This window comes from Macrobrachium rosenbergii, chromosome 12 (genome assembly GCF_040412425.1).
Source record: "Macrobrachium rosenbergii isolate ZJJX-2024 chromosome 12, ASM4041242v1, whole genome shotgun sequence".
In the NCBI taxonomy this organism is placed as follows: Eukaryota; Metazoa; Arthropoda; class Malacostraca; order Decapoda; family Palaemonidae; genus Macrobrachium; species Macrobrachium rosenbergii.
The window spans coordinates 35,076,621-35,103,111 of NC_089752.1; the positions used below are offsets into that span (position 1 = coordinate 35,076,621).

Sequence of the window (26,491 nt, forward strand, 5' to 3'; positions counted from 1 at the left end):
TTCTTCTAAATCAAATGATTTAACCATATTTTTTCTGTGGCCATCAACAACAACGAAGATAGACGGCTATCCCCAGTTGTTGTTCGCAAGTAGTTTTTTACATTGTTTAATACAGAAAAACCTTTCATTACTAGCAGTAGTGACTGGAATGGTTAACAAGATTCTAAGGATAGCAAGCAACTCAGAAAAAGCAATTGGTAAAGAATTCAAAGCGGTGTACACCTCGATTAGGTCCTCTTGTTTCTTTTGTTGTAAGAACACCTTTGCCGAATTTAATTTGTGAAACTAAGAGGAATGTATCAATGTGTGCACTATAGTGATTTGCAAAGATATTTAGTTTATTCTCGTCAAAGAACTGCTTTGATTGGCAATCAAATGCAGAAAGAGACTGAAATAAATCAATGTTACTAGTAAACCTACGGTCAAATTCAGCAGTGCACCTATCAATTACTTGCAAATACAACTCTGTCTTTAAATATTGTTTTAGATTGATGTTCTGCGAAGATGTTAATTGCTCTTGTCGTTTCCCAAGTGTACTGGTTGTGAGGTACTCTTTTCAGCCTGTTTGATGTTTGTTGTATCCTCTTACTGCGGCTTATTCCCACTGTGGCACTTACTTCTGGTACATGAATTCCAAGTTTTCTAGCAAACTCTTGTGCCTCATCATACAACTTATCATATTCACTGTCAGCTCTCATATTAGCTAAATTTGTCTTCGTAGATCTGATCAGATCAACAGTCCTAACAATAGATATACCTTTCTCTTGAAGTTGCTCTGACAAACAGTTTGTTTGTATGAACAATTTCTCTGCAACAAATAAACAAAATATAAATCTCAAGACTCCATTCTTAACTTTAACCCAGATGCTTCCATAGAAGCTTCATTGGTTGATTCAGATAGGGAATCCAATACTGCAAGAATAGCTTCATATCGAACACGAATTTTGTAAATACTCCTGTACCAATAGAACCATCTAGTTGCAACTGTTCTTTCTAATTTAATACCTGTAATCCAAGCTCTTTTTGGGATTTAACAAAAAGCTCATGTCTTGAGTTGCTATTTGAGATAAAGTTATATAAAGTTTGTATGGTTGAGAAAAAATTTGCTAATTCATCGAGATTCTTCACACAATCAATGAGTACTAAATTGAGCCTGTGTGCATAGCAATGAATGTATATGGCATGGGGCACCTTCTCTGCTACACGAGCCTGAACTCCTGAAGCCCATCCACTCATAACGCTTGCCCCATCATAGCATTGTGCAATGCAGTTAGACAGCTCTAATCCTAATTCATCCAACTTCTTCAGAATAAAATTTGCAAGGGATTCAGCATCAAGCTGTTGCATATGATAGGTGCCGCAACACCTTTCCTGGATTTTTTCACCATCAAAAAACCTGATTATCAAGCATAATTGTTCTTTTCTTGATCGATCTTTTGTTTCATCCACTAATATTGCAAAATACTTGGCTTTCTTAATTTGTGTAGATACAGTTGTAAGAACTTTGTTCCCAAACACTTGTATTAGGTCATTTTGATACTCAGGAGATGTATAGTGGCCGTACCTTGATTCCATCTTCTTGCGCAAAATCTCATTAGAGTCTGCTAACATATCTAGTATTTCACTAAAGTTTCCTCTATTATCCGAAGTTTCTGATTCATCATGGCCTCGGAATGCTAAACCCTGCCTACCTAACAAACTTGTGACACGTAGCAAACATTTCACATGTTCTCTGTTAGCCTCCACTTCACTCTCTTTGACCTGTTAGCGTCAAGTTTATCTTTGATTGAACTGTCTTTTTACTCTCAACTACCTTTAAGTTCAACCATCCACTCATAGCATTAGCATGTCTATCACTTTGAGAATGTTTTTCTAATAACTCGAGGAATCCTTCCATTTTCTAAAACCCACATCAATAAATGTTCGTTTACCAAGGATCTCACCTTTCCTTTGCATATTACCTGCAAAATGTCTACAAGCAAAACAATAGACGCTATCCTCTGATTTAGAATATTCAATCCATTCAAATCGTTTATAGAATCCTACATTAAATCTCCTCTTATTTGTTAGAGGAAATATACTAAGTTTAGGTTGTATTGGATTTTCATATCTTGATGAGCTAATATCTAGGGGATGTTCTTGTCATGTTCAAATTCACAGACAGGAGACTGAATTTTTGGACGAATATCATCACTGTAACAAAACAAAGAAAACATTGGCTGTAATGTTTAGAGATACAGTGAATATGATAATGTAGATAATCTATACAACGAGTCAGTTTTAATCTAAACAGTTTTGGGTGCGGTATCAAATCAAGAGTTAAATATATTTCATGCACTATAAAATTTATGATTCATTAATGACAAATACGTAATATATAATTTTATCAGAAAATCTTTAAGAATATACTTTAGCAATCCTCCCCAGTCACCCCTGCCCCGCCCCTCACATTGTTTCATTGGAAATCAAGGTAATGTCTAATTTATGAATAATTGAAGTTACTGAAGGCTTTATCAATTTTGACTCCCTCAGACAAAGCTCGAGCTTATCCCATGGCTGCTAACCATGAAAAATAATATATTGGTTGTCTAATTGAGTTTACTTACCGTGATGTGGAGGACTCTGATCAATATCTGCAAATTTCTCATGTTCATGTTTAGTTTTTTCTGTTACTATTTCAAGTTCCAAATGTTTTTCATCTAGCTCATCTTCTTTCTTTTTCTTAGTAAAAACCCTGTAATGGTCTGCTGTGATTCTGAACGTTTCATGATCAGCTGTATCAATGAACCCAGTCCTAACAAAGCAAGCATAAATATACGTTAGCCTATCATGTAGACCTAGGCACACAGACAGATCATACAAATGTATCATATGTTTGCATAAACATATTGTATAGTTCCCAAACATAAATAAATATTTTTTTACTAAAGTCATATATAGTTAGGGCAATTACTAAAATTTTATCTAAATATTTACCCGAATCTAAGCACAGATTTTAAAGACGGTTGTAAGACGAATCGACACAATCACATAAGAGTCGAGACAAGAGACTGCGTCCGTAGCTTATCTTAGGGCTACTGAGGCCGCAGGCGTGAACATGATTTGAACCTGTACTGTTACCGTATGGTACTCAAACCAAGTCAGCTGATCGTAATGCAAACTAATCTCTTAGGCATGATAACTACCTAGTGATGTTACTGATTATGAATAATGAAAATGGATTAGTTGTTGTAAAGAAAATTTAGACTTTTGTTGTATTTGGAAGAACAATATCGTTTGATACTTATAGTATAGAATACTCCAGAATAGTTTGGCTGTGAACATCTGTATATCTCGCGGACAGACAGTTAAACGTGAAAATTAATTCCATCAAAATTTACATTTCATTGGCTGCTGAGATATCCTGACTATGGCCCTGTCCAGTCACCCCAGTGTCCATTAATGAAAATATTATATCTTTTATTATAGTATCTTAGACTATATACTAGTCTATATATTTCATGGACAATCATAAAAACTAACTCCATCAAATATTTTTCATTGGCTACTAATGAAAATAAATTCAATAATGTACCTTAAATGTAGCCTAGTATGATGTAACTTAGTCTACTTATCATAGAATTTAATTCCATTAAACAATTTTCATTGATTGCTAAGAAACCCTAAGAATAGCCTTTTCCATATATTGAAAATAATTATTATAGTAAAAAGAAAGAAAAAATCTAAAGTGTTGTTAAAATGATGACACGTTTGAATTTGAAATCATCAAGAATATTGGAAAATTATAATTTTTTGAGCTTGGGGGCAAGCTGAGTCTTGGGGGCAAGCAAGCTGGATCTTGGGGGCAACTGCCCTGCCCAGCCCCAAATGACGCCCCTGTCTGAGAGACAGGAAAGATGATAGAAGGAAGTAGGTAACCGATTCTTCAATTCCTCCTTATTCAGGTTTTTTTAGTTTTCCGTAAAGAAAACTATTGAGATAGCTTTGTCTGTCCGTCCGCAATTTTTCTGTCCGCTCTTTTTCTGTCCGCCCTCAGATCTTAAAAACTAGTGAGGTTAGAGTGCTGCAAATTGGTGTACTGATCATCCACCCTCCAATCATCAAACGTACCAAATTGCAGCCCTCTAGCCACAGTAGTTTTTTTTTTTCTTATTTAAGGCTAAAGTTAGCCATGATCGTGCGCCTAACAATGCTATAGGGCAGACCACCACCGGGCCGTGGTTGAAAGTTTCATGGGCCGCGGTTCATACAGCCTATATGCTGTACAGAAAACTCGATTGCGCCGAAGAAACTTCGGCGCATGCTTTACTTGTTTTGCATTATTATTCCTAGGCTATATCACTGCAGTAACTCCAAGAGCCTCTTTCAGCATCGCCGTCAGTACTGCTGCATTTATACGAGACATTATTACTCGGACAATGTGCGCGCAATGATTTTGTCGCTTTGACAATATAGTATAAAAGAGGAACATTGGAAGTCATATGGAAGGACTGAATGGGGTAAATCACAGAAGTTCCATGTAAATGAAAGGTAGATGGAGATGGCTTGGATATAATGTATCTACTGAACCACTAGAAAAGGTGGAAGACCCAGACCTATCTGGATGAGAACTATCAAACGGGAGGATTTTGATAAGTGGGGATTTTTGAAGGATAAAGTACTGGAAAGGCATGAGTAGTGGAATTTCACAGAGACCCTCCATGTAGCTCATTCGAATGGTGTTATATATATATATATATATATATATATATATATATATATATATATATATATATATATATATATATATATATGTATATATATATGTATATATACATATATATACATATATATATATGTATATATACATACATATATATGTATGTATATATATATATATATATATATATATATATATATATATATATATATACATATATATACATATATATATATATATATATATATATATATATATATATATATATATATATATATATGTATATATACATACATATATATGTATGTATATATATATATATATATATATATATATATATATATATATATATATATATATATATATATATATAATGTACACACTTTAGGGTTTGCTTGCATAAAATATGTGATCGTATTACATGGCTAAAATATTTCACTCACTCTCACCAACAAAAAATTACTAAGGTCTCTATGGCAACATACCACCTGTGGCATCTCAATAATAATTGATCGACTCTCTCCCCCAGTGTCCAAGCGGCTGTCAGCCTTTTATGACCTCTGATTGATCCGTTCCTCCATTCTTTGTATCGATAGATCACTAGAACTGGTTGATTCTCTTATGGACCCGAAATAAACTTTACTGTGAAGTTCATGATATCTAAACCATTTTTTTTTTTATTCCAGCACTTTTCATCTTTGCCTGGGAATGTTTTGCCACTGTATTGTGTGGGAGAGCAAGCTCCCAAGAACTGAAAAGACATAAGGAAAAATGATGTGATCATATGTCGAGAAGTTGATGGTAAAAATAACCAGGAAATTTTGATATAAAACCTTTTGTGATACGTCAGGTTTGATCAACCTTTCTGATATATCACTGGAATCCCAACAACTCTCTCTCTCTCTCTCTCTCTCTCTCTCTCTCTCTCTCTCTCTCTCTCTCTCTCTCTCTCTCTCTCTCTTCAAAGTCGGGGACTAGTTTTTTCTTCTCTGCCTGCCTGTCTGTGAGTACGTCAACGAATCTACCACGCTCACCGTGCCATTGCAAATCCTCTCAAGCGGTTGAAGGGATTCCGGTCAGTCTTGCGTTGGCACAGAGGAAGACCATCTTATAGGTGTGCATGCAAGGAGACTGCACTCCTGTCCGTCTGTCTGTCAATGAATCTCTGACATTTGCCTTGTATTCACAATTTATAATAAACGCTGGAAGGGTATTTAGTCAAACCAGTACAAAGATAGGTCATCGTGAATGGATGTGAACACAGGGAGGTTGTCTGTTTGAAGGGATCTCGGTCACCTTGGTTTAAAAACACACCATTGTGAATGGATGTACGTACATGAGGGGTTATCGGCTGTCTGTTAGCTTTCCCAGGCAATTCCTTTTACATGGTTCAACAAATTTCACTCAAACTTTGTACAAAGGTAAACCGTTATGGATAGTTTTGTGTGGAGAGAGATGGTCGTTCTGCCTCTCTGTCAGTCTGGTTGACATATTTGACTCGTCATCGCAACTCATCCTACGTGGGTGAAGAGATATCCAGTCGAGCCTTCTATAAAGGATGATCATCGCGAATATCTTGAGACCATCATCCATAGATACGAACGAGTGGGAATTGTCATACTTACCTTGTTTTGTAAAGACTTTGCCAAAAGGTAAAATTACGGCACCAGATTTCATGGATTTTATCCACAAATTTAACCTTTGCCATAACTTTCATGAATTCATGAATATTGTTTGCATACCCCAACATGAAAAGTCTTTCAGGTGACATCAAAGATGGTGACTGTGATCATGACCATACTACATACTGTATGTTTTCCATCGGGGGTTATTCACATTCTCAGGAGCCATAAATTTCATAGTGGAATGTTCTGAGAGATGAGTTGGTTAGGGTATAGTAGGCGACATATTCTATTGCATCAGCAATACTCTCTCTCTCTCTCTCTCTCTCTCTCTCTCTCTCTCTCTCTCTCTCTCTCTAACGGTTGAGGGTTCTCGTGCTCATCTTTTTCTTTCCTGTCGTACCAGTCATCCATAAAACAACAAACAGAAACTTCAAGGATACAGTTGTTATGGAATGGATGTTAAGGCCTTTCGAGGCTTGGTGATCTCTTTCAAACACAGTAACGAGCTTATGTATGTCAATCACAAGACAAAATGTTTTTGGAGGAAAAGAGGAAGGCTGCAGAAATGCAGTCATTCGTAGCCGTTGGGTGATGCTCGGCCTAGAAGGAACTGAATTTCCAAAGTTCTTCCCAAGACTTTATATTCTTTTGCATTGACTTCTCGAGCGATATTCTCTAAATTTAACGTAAATGTCTATCTGCGCATATATATATATATATATATATATATATATATATATATATATATATATATATATATATATATATATATATATATATATATATATATATATATATATAATCAGTAAGCTACAAACGTCCTTTAATATCAATTCGCTCTACCTCGGAAATAATATATTTTCATATATGTTACCGAAGGATTTTTAGTTGATAATAAGTTCGTCGTCCGTGGGCTCGAACCAGCGAAGGGCAAGAACTCAGGACTACAGTGGACGCATTAACCGATCCGGCCAGCAAGTGAGGTAACATATATGAAAATATATTATTTCCGAGGTAGAGCGAATTGAATATTAAAGGACGTCCGTAGCTTACTGATTGTATATGAATCACGGTGATGTGATAAAAGTCATATATATATATATATATATATATATATATATATATATATATATATATATATATATATATATATATATATATATATATATATATATATATATATATATATATATATATATATATATATATATATATATATATATATATATATATATATATATATATGAATAATAAATCACCAAACTGCACGTGACAAATATATACGTAGACAACCACAGGAAAGGTAAAAATTAAAGACCAGGTACCAAGCACTTTCGTGTATTACGTTCACTTCTTCAGAGAACAAAGTAAAATGAATAAATAGAGATAGAAATGAGTGTAAATACAGCCACTAATTTGTTTTGGGGAGTTATGAACAATGATATTTTGAAGTGTCCCTGAATTCTTGTAAACAACATTTATCTTGAAAGTTTTCAGTAATTTTTTAATAAAAGAAACATTTACATTATATGACAGTGTCAGAATATTTTCTCTCACAGAAGGCTCCCTGTTGTTACTGGAATAAAAAATGTTTATAGCTTTCTGCAAAGATTTGTCGATTAAAAACTTTGGGTATTTTAACACAATTCCTATGTCATAAATTTTACAAAACTCTGAGTCTAAGAATTCCGGACTGCATATCCTTAATGCCCTTAAAAACTTGCTACAGAAAACTGAGAGTTTTACATTAACATGGTGATCTGAATAATAGTGGATATAAGAACAGGGCTGGTAGGTTTCCTGTAAACGTCAAACACAAAGCCTCTATCCCTTCTATGAACCAAAACATCTAAAAACGGTAATAATCAATTATTTTCTTCTTCAACGGTGAATTTAACAGAAGGTACCAAATTATTTATCTTATCTAAAAATCTGTTTAAATTTTCACTCATGGGCCAAACACAATATGTCATCAATGTATGGAGAAACCAAAGAACTCCCTTAGGCAAAATAGCGGGCAATATTTTTACTACGAGAAATTCTATATATAGGTTGCTAATCGCTGGGGGAAGGGGATTTCCCATAGCCATTCCAAACTTTTGAAGGTAATAATTTCCGTTAAAAACAAACTTCCAATCTTTAACACATAATTTTATCAATTCTAAAATTTTGTCAGAAGTTAAAGGTAAAATATGCTTTGTTAATTCGTCAGCTAAAAAGGTCAATAAATCGTCAGCTGGGACATTGGTCCATAAAGAAGTTACATAAAAACTAACCATTTTAAAGTCGTAGTTTATGCGAGAATTACTAATTTTTTCAACAAAATCTGTATTATTCTTTATATGTGATTGAGATATGTTTCCGACAATAGGCTTGAGAATCCCATCCAACCATTTAGACAATTTCCTGTGGTTGTCTTCGTGTATATATATATATATATATATATATATATATATATATATATATATATATATATATATATATATATATATATATATATATATAAATATATATATAAATATATATTTATATTATATTATATATATATATATATATATATATATATATATATATATATATATATATATATATATATATATATATATATATATATATATATGATTATTATCACTTTTGTACGTGATTCATTTATCACACATTACCACAGGTGAAAAATAAGAAACGGGGGTGTAGGTCCTGACCGGTTTTCGACTTTATTTCCAAGCCATTGACGAAGGACTGATACAGAGTGTGAGAAGTCACAAATATATATACTACAAGAACAGTACTGACGAACATACACAACCGTTAGAGGCTCCGTATCCCCACTCAGGCCGGTGTCGAGGTAGGGTGGCCTTTAAAACTCATTTGGCTAAAAATCACAATAGACTCTCAGGGGACATTGCTGATAAACAGACCATACCCCACCTCAGATCCACACCTGACAGGTGTCATGGAGGCGGAGTTTGGAAACTCATTAACATTACTACCCTCGTACTGTGTTTACAAATATGATAATCCCTATTTTCATATATCTCTACTGCCTACCTTAAAGTTTAAACAATTTACAAATTTCTTTTTGATATTAAAGGATCAAGTTTATACATCCCTTGACTGATATTCATATTATGGTTGTAACTTTCTTTTATGAAGCTAGATTCAATGATGTTCCTTTCCAGTGCATTATTAGAATATACAATCCTTTTTGCCCCTTCCCAGTTGATAGCATGATTGTTCTCACTAACATGTACAAATATACCACTGTTCCTTGTGCATATCTCACATTTCTTATGTTGTTCAATTCTTTTCCAGTGCTTTCCCGGTTTGGCCAATATAAAAGTTGTCACAAGACTTACACGGAATTTTATATACACACCCTTTAATATTGTCTGGGAGTTCTTGATAAGTACATTTTTCATTGTTGTATTGTTCTTAAATGCGACATTAACACCAAAATTCTTAAGAAGATGAGGATATCTTTCATACTATTATTATAAGGCAGAACAAGCAAATTTTTGTGTTGTAAGGTTCTTTCTGGTTTTGATACATAGTCTTTTTGCCGCTTCAAGTGCACTGTTTAATACACTATCAGGATATTTAAATTTTTGCCTACATTCCTAATCTTATCTATTTCATCATCAATATATTCAGGGCTACATACCCGTAATGCTCTTAAAAACATAGATGAAAACACTGACTTTTTAACCTTATTGCTTTGTCCAGAATAGAAATGCACATAGGAAGAAATATTAGTGGGTTTTCTATACACACTATATTTAAACCCACTATGGGAAACCCTCTATCCCCAGTGTTAAGTAACTTATATATGGAATTTTTTGAAAAGAAGATATTAAACAACATAATCCCACGTAATGTAACATGGTTTAGGTATGTTGACGACATAATTTGTGTATGGCCAGGGAACCAAGATGTAAAAACTTTTTGCTAAGTTAAATCAATTAGTACCATCAATTAAATTCACGATGGAAATGGAAAATGATGGGTGCTTACCGTTTCTGGATGTCCTCATACGAAGAAATAGTAGTGGGTTTAAATATAGTGTGTATAGAAAACCCACTAATATTTCTTCCTATAATGCATTTCTATTCTGGACAAAGCAATAAGGTTAAAAAAGTCAGTGTTTTCATCTATGTTTTTAAGAGCATTACGGGTATGTAGCCTGAATATATTGATGATGAAATAGATAAGATTAGGAATGTAGGCAAAAATTTAAATATCCTGATAGTGTATTAAACAGTGCACTTGAAGCGGCAAAAAGACTATGTATCAAAACCAGAAAGAACCTTACAACACAAAAAATTTGCTTGTTCTGCCTTATAATAATAGTATGAAAGATATCCTCATCTTCTTAAGAATTTTTGGTGTTAATGTCGCATTTAAGAACAATACAACAATGAAAATGTACTTATCAAGAACTCCCCAGACAATATTAAAGGTGTGTATATAAAATTCCGTGTAAGTCTTGTGACAACTTTTATATTGGCCAAACCGGGAAAGCACTGGAAAAAGAATTGAACAACATAAGAAATGTGTGAGATATGCACAAGGGAACAGTGGTATATTTGTACATGTTAGTGAGAACAATCATGCTATCAACTGGGAAGGGGCAAAAGGATTGTATATTCTAATAATGCACTGGAAAGGAACATCATTGAATCTAGCTTCATAAAAGAAAGTTACAACCATAATATGAATATCAGTCAAGGGATGTATAAACTTGATCCTTTAATATCAAAAGAAATTTGTAAATTGTTTAAACTTTAAGGTAGGCAGTAGAGATATATGAAAATAGGATTATCATATTTGTAAACACAGTACGAGGGTAGTAATGTTAATGAGTTTCCAAACTCCGCCTCCATGACACCTGTCAGGTGTGGATCTGAGGTGGTATGGTCTGTTTATCAGCAATGTCCCTGAGAGTCTATTGTGATTTTTAGCCAAATGAGTTTTAAAGGCCACCCCTACCTCGACACCGGCCTGAGTGGGGATACGGAGCCTCTAACGGTTGTGTATGTTCGTCAGTACTGTTCTTGTAGTATATATATTTGTGACTTCTCACACTCTGTATCAGTCCTTCGTCAATGGCTTGGAAATAAAGTCGAAACCGGTCAGGACCTACACCCCGTTTCTTATTTTTCACCTGTGGTAATGTGTGATATATATATATATATATATATATACACACACATATACAGTATATATATATGTATGTATGTATGTATGTATGTATGTATGTATGTATGTAAATGACTTCATACCCTATTGTAAGCAAAATCAGTGCTTCAGTTCCGTTGTATGTCCACACTAACATCAAGTCGGTCCACCTCCTACACAAGATGGCAGTCACTGTTTTTCCATAGCTATCAATAATATACATTTATATAATTACATATATATATATATATATATATATATATATATATATATATATATATAAATAGACAGATAGATAGACATATGTGTGTTTGCGTGCTGTGTGGTAAACAGTTTGATACCAAATTCGTCTTTGTAGTGGTCCAGTTTTCTTTCAAATTTCCTTCCTATTTAACGGAGTTGCTGTGAAATGGAATAAATTTCTTTTGCCACGACGACCTTGGACATCAGATTTGCTAAACAAATTACTCGCTTTGCATTTTCTACTGCTGTCGGCTCTACCAGACATGGAAGGCACAAACGCAAAGCAATGTTGATCGAGAAACACTCAAGTAATTCGATTTCCAAACAGGGACATTCTTTAATTCTGTTTTGTATTTAATTCTCCTCGCAGTTTCGAATGTTTTAAGTTTATTCAGTACGTAACCGCTAGGTTTCTGTGCAGGATGTTCAATACAATTTTCTGCGTTTTTGGTAAAATAACGTCTTTTGGTTAGGCCGTTTAGGCTATTTTCGGTTCTACGGATAAGGTGTGAATTACAGCATTTGATGATGCTGTTTTCAGTCTTGTTAGGTAGGCAGTATCAATTATAGAGCCACAAAAACTTTTCATACATTAGCATCATTTAGAATCTCGGGTTCGTCCTTTCTTTTTAAGAGCCAAAAGTTACGCGTTGACATCGAACGTTTCCGCCCACCAAGGGTTGTCAAGAACGGAATTATGATTGCCTCCCACTTGCAGATCGTAAGATAAAATATTCCGATACTGTATATCGATTTCAGCGTACGAAAACTAATAAAAAAAATATGATAACGCATAAAACCTTCAGCCATTGCAACCTGCAGTAATTATTATGATTAGGACTGTATATTGCACAATAGAGATTTCATGGGTGTCTGACATTCATAGTATTCCATGAAAAGCCTGGAGATGGTGGACGAAACCCTGTCTACATGGCCTCTAATGTTGGCTAGATATATATATATATATATATATATATATATATATATATATATATATATATATATATATATATATATATATATATATATATATATATATATATATATATATATATATATATATGTAGAATCTACTGGTCACTTTTACCAGATACATATGTAATTCTAATAGCCACAAGTTAAGAGGGCATTGTGGCTATTAGAATTACACACACATATGTATGTATATATATATATATATATATATATATATATATATATATATATATATATATATATATATATATATATATATATATATATATATATATATATATATATATATATATATATATATATATAATCGCCTAACTTTGAAATAATCGAAGTTATCTTGCATCTCCATGCCAGATTTGGTGCTTTTATACCGAAGTCTTATACACGCTTTGCTTCTAAACCGCTATACAGTTGTGCTGTCTAACCAAACTGGAGGGACAGATTGGGAACCACAAGAATTAAGTTACAGCAGAAAAGCAACTTTCGGTTTGCCAATACTCTTGGTTATTGCTTTTTGCTTCAAAGCAGGGGTGATATTTTTAAATTGTCTTGGTTTACTTTTTTTTTTTTTTTATTGATTTTTAGTTTTTAACAGCAGCTACACCATGAAATGATTTAGATGAAGATTTGGCAGGAACAAAAGTAGTAAACATAATAGTAAAGGCGTTCTTTTCCTTGTTTATGATGCAAATAGGCGTGTCATGTTTTTAATTGCCTACAAAAAAACATGAATTGGACGAGACGTCGTGATTCGCCCCAGTCAATTTGATTACGGCCGCCGCGTTCTCCTCCTTCTCTTGGGAGAGCAAATAATTGGGTTTCACCTGATTGCAACATTGGCTGACAGACCCTCATTAATGATTTTCCTCGGAATCCTGTCTAGTTAATTTTCTGTATCGATATGGCTGATTACAAGAGTATGTGTGGGATAGAATTAAAAGATGATCATTGCTCTAGCAGTTAATTTATTATTAGTAATTAGTTGTGATAGTTTTATACTATAATTATATCTTCCCGGTATTTTTGAGTTATCGAAGAAACAGAAAGAGAGAGAGAGATTACATCAGTTAGGTCGTAATATAGTTCCATAAAACGAAGAATGATGAAGAAAGTGAATATGCATCAAGAAAATAAAAAGTACTTATGTTATTAGAGGTGTGATTTTGCACCTGGGCGATACTAAATTAAAGGCTTCTATATATTGTAATATCACCGGCACTCACCAAGAATAGGATTGTTGTGAAAGGGCATGAGCGGCGACAGACAAGAAAAAAAACTGGGAATGTCTCGATGCTTTATTCCTTACTAGCTGACCAGCCCGGCACTGCCCGGGAAAACTCTGAATGACAACCAATAAACTCTCTCTCTCTCTCTCTCTCTCTCTCTCTCTCTCTCTCTCTCTCTCTCTCTCCTCCCAACACCCCTCTACTCTCTCTCTCACTTCCTCTCCCTTTCCTGTTAAGATAGTTACTGTAGTTCAGTTACATTACCCAGCATTTTTGACATTTTATTTTTCACCCCTTCTCACCCCCCTACTCCTATCAGGGTTGAACTTGGACTTAAAGGGCATGGGAAGCGTCACTATTCATCTCAACGAACTCGAAAACTATGGATTAGACACTAATATATGTTGTTTTTGGTTATTTTACATGTCACCCCCTTCCCACCCCTTCCCAACCCCCTCTTCCTATCGGGGCTGAACTTGGACTTAAAGGGTATCGGGAGTGTCACTATTCATCTCAGCAATCTCGAAAACTATGGATTAAACACTAATGTCTGTAATTTTTAAAATTTTATGTTTCACCCTTTCTCACCCCACTTCCTATTGGGGCTGACCTTGGGCTCAAAGGGCATTGAGAGTGTCACTATTTATCTCAGCAACCTCGAAAACTATGGATTAAATGCTAATATCTGTCACTTTTGGTTATTTTCATGTCACCCCCTTCCTATCGGGGCTGAACTTGGACTTAAAGGGCATTGGGAGTGTCACTACTCATCTTAGTGACCTTGAAAATTATGGATTAGACACTAATATCTGTCATTTTTAACATTTTATTTTTCACCCCTTCTCACCCCCTTCCTATCGGGGCTGGACCTGGACTTAAAAGGCATTGGGAGCGTCACTATTCATCTCAGAGAGGTCAAAAACTATGGATTAGACACTAATATATGTCATTTTTGGTTATTTTTACATGTCACCCCCTTACCACCCTTTCTCACACCCCCTCTTCCTATTGGGGCTGAACTTGGACTTAAAGGGCATCATGAGTGTCACTATTCATCTCAGTTACCTCAAAAACTATGGATTACACACTAATATCTATCATTTTTGGTTATTTTTACGTGTCACACTCTTCCCACCCCTTCTCACCGCCCCTTCCTATGGGGGCTGAACTTGGACTTAAAGGGCATCTCAGCGACCTCGAAAACTATGGATTACACACTAATATTTGTCATTTTTGGTTATTTTCATGTGTCACTCCCTTCCCATACCGCTTTCCTATCGGGGCTGAACTTGGACTTAAAGGGCATCAGTAGTATCACTGTTCATCTCAGCAACCTCGAAAACTATGGATAAGACACTAATATCTGCATTTTCAGTTATTTATACATGTCACCCCCTTCTCTACTTACTTCCTACCAGGGCTGACCTTGGACTTAAAGGGCATCGGGAGTGTCACTATTCATCTCAGTGACCTCGAAAACTATGGATTAGACACTAATATATGTCATTTTCGTCTATTATATGTCACCCCCCTTCTCACCCCCACCCCTTTCTGTGTCAGTGATATCTTACCTCAACAGTATTCTTTACCAGTTAGCAAGTCATAAGTACACCAAATTGCTTAATGCTCTTCAGAGTTATGCTGGAACTTACACAGACACATATACATACATACATCCATTTTTATATATATACTAGATAGACTGATGCTGTTCATGTCAGTCATTGCTCTGCCTTCAGTGTATTTTGATTTTGTCGCAAATAGTTGGATGCTGAAAGTATCATCATTCTCATGTCAATTGAGATGTAGGAAATGGTGGTGTGATTTTGCATTGTCTTCTGCTGATCAGATAACTCAGTTGATTCACTCCAGTTTGTCCTTGTTTTCGGGCCACTCGTCATTTGGATCATTGCAAGAGTTAGACGACTATTACACCATGTTGCAGTCCTTTCTTCTTAGTTTTCATTATCAACGTCAAAACATTAAAGAGGCAACGCTTTGCCTGTGAAGTTGTGTGTGTTTTTACAAAGTACCTCGAGAAAGGATGAGCTGTTATCCAGCACTTGATGGCTATATTGCTGACTTAGTTGTGTTTTTGTTATATAGAACTCAACCCCCCGGGAAATTGTCAAGAACTGAGAGAGAATAACTTAATAATTATGGGAAAGACAACATCTTTGCCAATCTTTTTCAAAGAATTAAAGTTAATTGTGTCTGTTTTACTGTATGGAAAAGAAAAACCAAAACGTTTGTACAGCGCAATATCCTTTTTTATAGCTTCGTGCTGTAAACATGCATACAATATTTGGATACAGCCAGCTTATCCAGTACTGCTTTTCCATACAGGAGCAGGAGGTGGCTATTCCAGTCGGTCCTGTGCACCGGCAAGATACAGCTTTTGATGAGGGTAGCAGATTCCGATTAAAAAAAAAATGTTTTAATGGTAAAAATATGCAATTGTCCCAGAGTTAAATGATCTTCTGGTTTCTTTTCAAATATGAACATGGTAGTAATTGGACTGAAATAACAAGTCTTCTTTTATGCATGTTAAATACAGGTTAAGCATCTTCCGGTCTAACATTCTGGAATTCTTTGTCATCGGTATATACAGATGGAAGTCAATTCAAATGTCATTTCAGTTGGTATAAACACTGCACATCCATATACAGACAAATATCTGACGTATGGGATTTTGTTTTTATATTGAACTATGAATGCAGAAATATTGCTCAGTTGAGTCAATATTGATTACTGCACCAAGGCTTGTGGAATCTCTAGTAAGTCTCATTATTTCGTAATTTCTTCCAGTTGAAAGAATCCCCCAGTAAATAAGGTATTCTCGTTTAAATTCCTACAGAGTTAAACGAAACCAAAGTCACTTGTTAATTAGGTCAGCCTCTTCAGTGAGGATTTCGAATTTACACACCGTAATAATTAAGGATTTATAGCCACCATGAAATCAATTTACCTTACCTAACCGTCAGTGAAAACCCAAATCCAACGTCAGTCATTTCAAAATATACCCACAAAACTGTACTCAATTAGTGGCACTTATTTATTATAATTCCACTTCTCCAGCTGTTTTCATTGAAGGATTACTGCCTGAAGCTGCTTCTCTTTGAATGCAAATTTTCAGCGGATCTTTTAATCGTTGACCAACGATATTGAATTCACTTGCTGGTGAACGTTCTCTTCCTGCCGCTCAGTTCTTTAGCTCATGGGATGGAAAATAACATTTAATTAATAAATGCATATTTCTTTCATCGTTATCATTATCATCTGATTGTTATTATTATTATCGTTATTTCAACGGAATATCTCTCATGAAATACAATGCAGTAACTGAGTAGGTTGGAAAAGTGTCCAAAATCAACTCATTAGCACGGGCAATTCTGAAATAAGTTCGAAATCGATTTCAACCTTGGTGTTAGGTTTCCATTCCATCTGGATCCTGTAATCTTGATGCCATTGGTTTCCGCATAATGGCTGGTCCACTCTCTCTCTCTCTCGCTCTCTCGCTCTCTCTCTCTCTCTCTCTCTCTCTCTCTCTCTCTCTCTCTCTCTCTCTTCCCCGACATTGTTTTTTGCCTAATGGCTCTCTCCCCTTGCATGACATAAGGCGCTATCTGCATCCACTGTCTATGATTGACTTCCTCAGGTCTCTCTCTCTCTCTCTCTCTCTCTCTCTCTCTCTCTCTCTCTCTCTCTCTCTCTCTTCTCTCTTTACTCGACTGCAAATGTAGAAGCTATGTTTGTGCTTATCTGTCCAAGTGATATATGCTTCGAGTATAAACGGCCAAAGCTTTACTTAGTTACCCAGTAAATGACGATCTTAAAATTTGGGGATTAGAAAATCTTTTATTAATAACTGGTACTTTCTCTCTCACACACACATGCTCAGGAATTGTTTCTTTCTCTCTCTCACCTTAATAAGAATTAGAGAAGAAAAGAGATTCCTCATCCTCAGTAAAGACCAAATCTCGCTCTAGTGTCTTTACGTACAACCACGTATTCGAAGGTAAAGTTTGCGGTGTCAGTTACAAATCTTAGTCGGTCAGTAGAAAAAAAAGTTATTTGTCTGCGTCACTATAATTAGTCACGCATATCTTCTTCATTAATTTCCGTGGGCTCGGAATAACCTCATTTTGCAGTGCTTGAATAATTGTGAGAAATGAGGGACCTTGTACTTTTTCACATATTGCATTATCACTTACGTATATCATTGTATGTGGTTGTACTCGAAACATGCCGCATGCTGATTGGAATGTGTCATTATTTGTGAACATTTTTAAGGAGGTCTTGATCGTATTGGTAACCGTCTCAATAAAAGTCGAGGTCAATGATGTTGTGGGTATATTGTGTTTTCCGGTGACTTCTTAACGATCGCTTTCTTTTAGGTTAAGTGGCTCTTTACCGATTGACAAGCTTTTAGTATAGAATGTTCACGAATTCTCTCTTTCTCTCTCTTTCTGTCTCTCTCTCTCTCGCTCTCTCAAATGTGATGGATGTAAAGTATTTTCATTTTGGAATTCCGACACTAAAAGCAATATCTATCATGAAGGCGAAACGCCTCCAAGCCTCGCCATCTCTTGTTACACGTGTTTGTTGTTTATGAAACTGAGTTAAAGCAACAGGAACAAACGAGGAATAGTGAAAATCCAGGCTTTTACTTTGGTCTTTGTTCGGTCACGTTTATTCTCATGGAAAATAAGGCAGGCCGATAGGAATGTGTTGTGGTGATCGTGGATTATCTCTACCGCAGAGGAAAAACGTTTCTCTCTCTCTCTCTCTCTCTCTCTCTCTCTCTCTCGGAGTTGATACGATCCGTTGTTTATGGGAGGTATTGCGGCAGCTGTGTTTCTGAAATAGATATTTCTTTTAAACACAAATAGAAACGGGAATAGTTCTAAGTATTCCAGTCTGGACGTAATGAACTAATATTTGACAAAGTTTCGTAAATTATCTATGGATTTTTTCGTGTTAGAAAATTTTAAAGGTGTTTTATGAAAATTCAAGTCTATTTGCCTAAAGTATTTTTTAATTCAAGTTTAAAATTGCGAAATATTCGTGGGATTTTTTTTTTCCTTTTTTGTCAAAATGTACTTGTAATCTTGAGGCATGGAAGTTTTCCAGGTCGTTTCCTGAGCGTCGATCCAGTAAAAGTTCTCATTGGCTCCATCGATTTGCCAGTTTGATCGTAAACGAAAGTGGTGGACCATTTGGTAGAAAATCGGGACACCTCTTTCTTTTCGTTTAACTGACTCTGTTTACAGATAAAAGAAGGTTATGACATGGTTTGTGTGCGCATGTATCACACACAAACACACACACATACAGAGAGAGAGAGAGAGAGAGAGAGAGAGAGAGAGAGAGAGAGAGAGAGAGAGAGAGAGGCAACAAAAATTTACAAAAAATTTCATAATTCAACTAAGAATTAAATTTGGTTATTCCTTAATATTTATCCCTTGCCACAAAACCTGGAGCTCTCTCTCTCTCTCTCTCTCTCTCTCTCTCTCTCTCTCTCTCTCTCTCTCTGTATGTATGTATGTTTGCATGTTTGTACAAGCACATTTAGCTTACATTTACCCAATTCTGTTAAAATTTGTTATATTAGGAGACTATAAGCTGAAGAGAGAATGGAGAAACAAGTGAAAAGTTTAAGTGTTTGCAAGAGGAGAAAGTTGAGAGTTAACGCGAGTAAGAGTAAGGTTATGAGAGTAAATGGAATCTGGGAAGATGGAGCACTAAATGTTAGTACGGATGGTATGGTAAAAGAATTGAGTTGTTACAGTGGTTTTCCATAGGTATAGTGAATTGATATGAAACGATATTTGTGACTTAACATATATACAATATATATATATATATATATATATATATATATATATATATATATATATATATATATATATATATATATATATATATCATATATTAATATCATTCATTCTGAGTGGTGGACCCCCACCCAAATGCTTTCACCCTGGTCCGGCAAGATCCGTAACCGTTCCTGAGCGGTCGTAACTGTTCCTGAGTGGTGGACCCCCACCCAAATGCTTTCACCCTGGTCCAGCAAGATCCGTAACTGTTCCTGAGTGGTAGACCCCCACCCAAATGCTTTCACCCTGGCCCGGTGAAATCCGTTTAACCGTTCCTGAGTGGTGGACCCCCACCCAAATGCTTTCACTGTGGTCCGGCAAGATCCGTAACCGTTCCTGAGTGGTGGAACCCCACCCAAATGCTTTCACTGTGGTCCGGCAAGATCCGTAAGCATTCCTGAGTGGTGGACCCCCACCCAAATGCTTTCACTGTGGTCCGGCAAGATCCATAACCGTTCCTGAGTGGTGGACCGCCACCCAAATGCTTTGACTGTGCTCCGGCAAGATCCATAACCGTTCCTGAGTGGTGGACCCCCGCCCAAATGCTTTCACCCAGGTCCAGCAAGATCCGTTTAACCGTTCCTGAGTGGTGGACCTCAACCCATATGCTTTCACTCTGGTCCAGGAAGATCCTTAACCATTCATGAGTGGTGGACCACCACCCAAATGCCTTCACCATGGTCCGGCAAGTTCCGTTTAACCGTTCCTGAGTGGTGGACCCCAACCCAAATGCTTTCACTCTGGTCCAGGAAGATCCTTAACCATTCCTGAGTGGTGGACCACCACCCAAATGCCTTCACCATGGTCCGGCAAGTTCCGTTTAACCGTTCCTGAGTGGTGGACCCCAACCCAAATGCTTTCACCCTGGTCCAGCAAGATCCTTAACCATTCCTGAGTGTGGACCCCCACCCAAATGCTTTCACCCTGGTCCGGCAAGATCCGTCAGCATTCCTGAGTGGTGGACCCCCACCCAAATTCTTTCATCCTGGTCCGACAAGATCCATTTAACTGTTCCTGAGTGGTGGACCCTCACCCAAATGCTTTCACCCTGGTCCGGCAAGATCCGTCAGCATTCCTGAGTGGTGGACCCCCACCCAAATTCTTTCATCCTGGTCCAACAAGATCCATTTAACTGTTCCTGAGTGGTGGAACCCCACCCAAATGCTTTCACTGTGGTCCGGCAAGATCCGTAAGCATTCCTGAGTGGTGGACCCCCACCCAAATGCTTTCACTGTGGTCCGGCAAGATCCGTAACCGTTCCTGAGTGGTGGACCGCCACCCAAATGCTTTGACTGTGCTCCGGCAAGATCCATAACCGTTCCTGAGTGGTGGACCCCCGCCCAAATGCTTTCACCCAGGTCCAGCAAGATCCGTTTAACCGTTCCTGAGTGGTGGACCTCAACCCATATGCTTTCACTCTGGTCCAGGAAGATCCTTAACCATTCATGAGTGGTGGACCACCACCCAAATGCTTTCACCCTGGTCTGGCAAGATCCGTTTAACCGTTCCTGAGTGGTGGACCCCAACCCAAATGCTTTCACTCTGGTCTGGCAAGATCCTTAACCATTCCTGAGTGGTGGACCACCACCCAAATGCCTTCACCATGGTCCGGCAAGTTCCGTTTAACCGTTCCTGAGTGGTGGACCCCAACCCAAATGCTTTCACCCTGGTCCAGCAAGATCCTTAACCATTCCTGAGTGTGGACCCCCACCCAAATGCTTTCACCCTGGTCCGGCAAGATCCGTCAGCATTCCTGAGTGGTGGACCCCCACCCAAATTCTTTCATCCTGGTCCGACAAGATCCATTTAACTGTTCCTGAGTGGTGGACCCCCACCCAAATGCTTTCACCCTGGTCCGGGAAGATCCTTAACCGTTCCTGAGTGGTGGACCCCCACCCAAATGCTTTCACCCTGGTCCGGGAAGATCCTTAACCGTTCCTGAGTGGTGGACCCCCACCCAAATGCTTTCACCCTGGTCCGGCAAGATCCATAACCGTTCCTGAGTGGTGGAAATGTAGACTCTATTCAGCTCAGAGTTCAGAAGTGATAGAAATGGAATTTTTTTGTTTTATTTATTTTCTTTTATATTTTCCATGGCATTAATGCAATTTCGATCTCTGTTTGTTGAAGTATATGTTTGTATTAACATTATTATTTATAGGGGGTTATCATGTATTTAAATTAGGTCTTTTTCCCACAAGCGTTCAGAGAATGGATTTTAAATGGAATACATTATCATTTATTAATATTACTTTTGTTCTACCAGATATGTGCGAAGAGAATGGGCTGCGATTGCATATTTAAGTAAATATAAGTGAGAAATTTCCAACATATCTTTTGAAACTTGGTCAGAAGACGCAATTAAAAGATACCTGAAAACTTTAAATGCCTTTTTAAACGAAAGCTTATGAGTTACTTTGATGCATACTGTAAATGATGGAAAGGGAGCTTTACAAGTTATAAAGTGCTTCCAACATTGCAATTAATGCAGTTGTAAATGCAAAAAATTACTCACTGGAATGAAAATAAGAATCTCACCTTCCCCTCCTCTCTCTCCCTCCCTTCCTCCCTCTCTCTTACTTCTCGTTATTCATTTCTTCATTGGAGGGGTGGGTAGAGCTCTCGGCTAGCACGTTGTTGGCCCAGCGTTCGACTCTCTGACCGGCCAATGAAGAATTAGAGGAATTTATTTCTGGTGATAGAAATTCATTTCTCGTCATAATCTGGTTCGGATTCCACAATAAGCTGTAGGTCCCGTTGCTAGGTAACCAGTTGGTTCTTAGCCACATAAAATAAATCTAATCCTTCGGGACAGCCCTAGGAGAGCTGTTAATCAGCTCAGTGGTCTGGTTAAACTAAGGTATACTTAACTTTTTAACTTCTCGTTATTCACCTCCGTTTCACGCCCTAACGGTCACGAAAAACCAACTTTTAATCTTTTGTGTATATATATTTGAGGTGTGCCCTTCTTGAAAAGGGTACGGTTGTATATTCATAGAGGTTCCTTATTTTAATAAGAAAATGAAGTTTTTCGTTTTTCCTAGGCATTTTTTTTTTTTTTTTTTTGCAGGGGCCTGAATAGCTTTGCCCTTGGAAACAAAAATGGTTTCATTTTAGGTCCAGACATGACCATCATTCGGGCCCTATATTATGTTTCATTCATAAATTTACAAACAATACGTCGTAAACGGAAAAACATTAAACACCGGAAGCGGTTAATCGTGCGAGTCATTAAATTAGGTCACATCCCAAAGGTTTTATGACGAAATTATTTGATAGGATGATTACAGGTGCTCGGGCTCTAAAACAGTAAATTCAAACTCGGTATTGATGAACTATGCTTTCTATAGCTTTTGTTGGTTTCCAGGCCTTTTCTGCCTACGTTGCATAGGTCTCATCGTCAGCCGCTGATGAAGTAAATTGGCTTGGGTAGGTTTCATCATATGAAAAAGAGAGAGAGAGAGAGAGAGAGAGAGAGAGAGAGAGAGAGAGAGAGAGAACGTGTATTACATTTTAAATTTTGTGATTAATATGCAAATCATATCATTATTGATTTTGATATAAAGTGCGCAAGATGTTGGTTATATTGCTCGGAAAGCCATTTCATTACTCTCAAAACGGGAAGGGAAGGGTTTTACCAGATATCTGCCTCCAACATTGCCCATTTTGGAGGGCACTTTGTGGAGCTCCGCTGGACGGAGATCTTTGCGGGATAATATTGCAAGATGAAAGTATTTGCTTTTTCAGGCGAAGAAGGATTAGCATGTCGACCGTTGTCAGCCTATTTTTGTGTGATCGTTTCTCCTGTATTTTTTTTTTCTTTTACCATATTCAGTAAAAAGAATGATTCACCAGATATTTCATTCCAACGAATAAAATGGAAAAGATACTTTTTTTTCATGCTTTATCCTTTATCATTTTTTTTATTTCCACTATGGGAATTCGTATTTTATTTCTAGTAAACGCTCTAGAAGGATTCTGAAAATTCATCAGTTTCCCGTTTTTTGTTTGTTAAAATAACATTTTTCTGTTTTGGTTTTGACTCACTATTTTCTTTAGCCTTTGTGAAAATTAGGGATTTTGTTCTTGAGTCTTTACTTTGTTTTCAATGTAATTTCTGTCAAAACAAAGAAGTGAAGTAATCGCACTCTTTGTAGGAAACAATTTCTGACAAACAAAAGGATGGATTTCGTTCTTTATGTTGTTGATTATATGCTTCCTATCTAGGTGTAATAACGAATTACCTACTCGTTATTTTAAGACCTAGTGCCACCTACCAGTCAACCCAGCTGCGAACTAACGTCAACTGGGGTCAAGTGAAAGGTCTTGGGGCCACCAATTAAATTGGTGAGGAGGGGAAGGCTCCACCAGTATGGAGCCACCAAAACCCATCGAAGGGCTTTTGTCGTAAGGTGGAAAATATGCATGTAACGCATATTTGTATAATTATAACTCCAGATACGTGTAAATGGAATAATTATTTTTTGCGATATTGTAATGAATGAGTGAATTTTATATATATATATATATATATATATATATATATATATATATATATATATATATATATATATATATACACTATATATGTGTATATATATATGTATATATATATATATATATATATATATATATATATATATATATATATATATATATATAATTATTTATTTTCGTTTATTGGAAAGGAGAGATTTAATATTCTGTTTCTCGAATTTTGATGAAAATAATGTTTCACTGTTTGAATGTCTATCACTTCTGTTAACTAATTAGTCATCTCCATGCGTTCAAATGTAAAACAAATATATTTGTTTTTAGTGGAACAGTTAATTTGATGAAATCCATATACATTTCATTCATTATTGCTTTTGAAATGTTGTAATAGGAAACCATTAAGTAATCAGTAAGGGTTGGTCTGATAATTCCAAAGATGAAGATGAAATTTTTCATTTTTTATACAAAGGGAACGAAACATGACACGCGTCGTAACACGTTCGGAAACGAATGAACTAGGCTAATGAGCAACCAGTACCGGGTAAACTTAGTCCTGAACACTCTCTCTCTCTCTCTCTCTCTCTCTCTCTCTCTCTCTCTCTCTCTCTCTCTCTCTCTCTCTCTTCCAGTTCATGTCTTTATTTAATTTCTGCAATCTATGAGGTGCATTTCATACTTTTACAGTAGATGAAATTTACCTCTGCCTTTTCATTTCCGTAGGATCGATTTGTTTCAAGGTGTATATTTTGGGCGTAACCTATTGGTGTGGCTCTGTTTCTTGTGAGTTTGCGAAGTACCGTGTAATTCATTTTGAGCTAGTTTCCCGTAGACGACTCTGATAAAAATATATTGATGCAAATTGTGCTTAAGCGACAGGATGTAAACTTTGTTCTGATTAGAGGGTTTGCTGCCGGATGATTTTCGGCCTATGGCTCTAACCTAGCTTGTTTTTTGCGGAGGGACAAGGCTGCTAACCTCACCCACTTTTTAATCCTGAGTGCGAATCCTACAGTCAGCTAACTACATGCCTGAAAGCAGAAGTAAGATAATGAGTCACAGTTTGGACGCCTGTCTGCCTCTCAGTCTGTTTCCCCACCCCCACCCACCACCCCTCTCCCTCTGTCTGTCTGCCTCTCAGTCTGGCTCCCCACCCCCACCCACCACCCCTCTCCCTCCCCAGCGAAGCCAAGCCATCTCCTCCAGTTCTCCTCTTGAGTCCTAGGCTTTAATGAAGTAGCGTGATTCTTATTGACGCTCTTACTAAATGAAGACGAGTCTCCTCCAAGTCCGTTTAAGTACGGGAAGGATTATCCAATACTTCATGCAATCGTGGAACTTTGGTCAAGAGACTGATGGAGATTCGCTGAACAGAACAATACACAACTGAGCACTGATAAAACCTTATCGTTTGGAGACGATGGTTTTGTCAGGACAGGTATTGGGCATAATATCGTTCATTTCTTTTTGTTGATTTTTATGTATTTTCGACAGTGCAAAATTGATGCTGTGAACATAATTTATCCTATTTCAATAGTTCAATGATAGATACTGTTTTAGAAATTGGTTGGTTAATTTTAACTGAGGAAAATATGATTTTATCTAGTAACCTGCAGCTTTTTCATTCTTTTACTTCTATATAGATATTATAAAAAAAAAAAATGATCGAATGGTGGATCGATAGATAAATAGTCAGTATCCGTTTTTAGAACACAAATAGTATAATGAATGAAACTGAAACCAATCCCTAGATATCAATTACGTAAACTGGAATGAAAATGTAAGCTAGAAATAAACCGGAAGGAAATATTTAAACTTTAACGATATCATGGAGACGGATATATATATATATATATATATATATATATATATATATATATATATATATATATATATATATATATATATATATACATATACATATATATATATATATATATATATATATATATATATATATATATATATATATATATATATGTGTGTGTGTGTGTGTGTGTGTGTGTGTGTGTGTGTGTGTTTTCTTTCTTTCTTTCTTTTTTTTCTTGCATAAACACACTACTATATTTGACTCATTTCTCTCGGAAACCGGGTGGGGTCGGAGATCTTCCTTACTTCTTTTATTTACTTGTCTCCGACTTCTTCAAAAAATAGAATTCGTTCCTTCCGAGTTTTCAC

General features: G+C 36.4%; 1 protein-coding gene across 1 annotated transcript; it reads right to left on the reverse strand.

The window, feature by feature from the left end:
- Positions 1 to 835: 835 nt before the first annotated feature.
- On the reverse strand, positions 836 to 2,654 carry LOC136843990 (zinc finger MYM-type protein 1-like). Its single transcript, XM_067113007.1, has 3 exons — positions 2,607 to 2,654; positions 1,131 to 1,761; positions 836 to 1,005 (listed from the first exon to the last, which is right to left on the reverse strand). Exons 1-3 carry the CDS (start codon positions 2,652 to 2,654, stop codon positions 836 to 838), a joined length of 849 nt encoding a protein of 282 aa, XP_066969108.1.
- Positions 2,655 to 26,491: the final 23,837 nt, after the last annotated feature.

Bases quoted from the DNA above. Each gene is read 5' to 3' on its own strand.
- LOC136843990 (XM_067113007.1), bottom strand. From the start codon at position 2,654: ATGAACATGAGAAATTTGCAGATATTGATCAGAGTCCTCCACATCACG. The intron at 1,762-2,606 runs GTAAGTAAACTC...TGACGCTAACAG, and splicing joins TCAGAGTCCTCCACATCACG to GTCAAAGAGAGTGAAGTGGA. The intron at 1,006-1,130 runs GTGTGAAGAATC...CTTGGATTACAG, and splicing joins CAATTTAGTACTCATTGATT to GTATTAAATTAGAAAGAACA.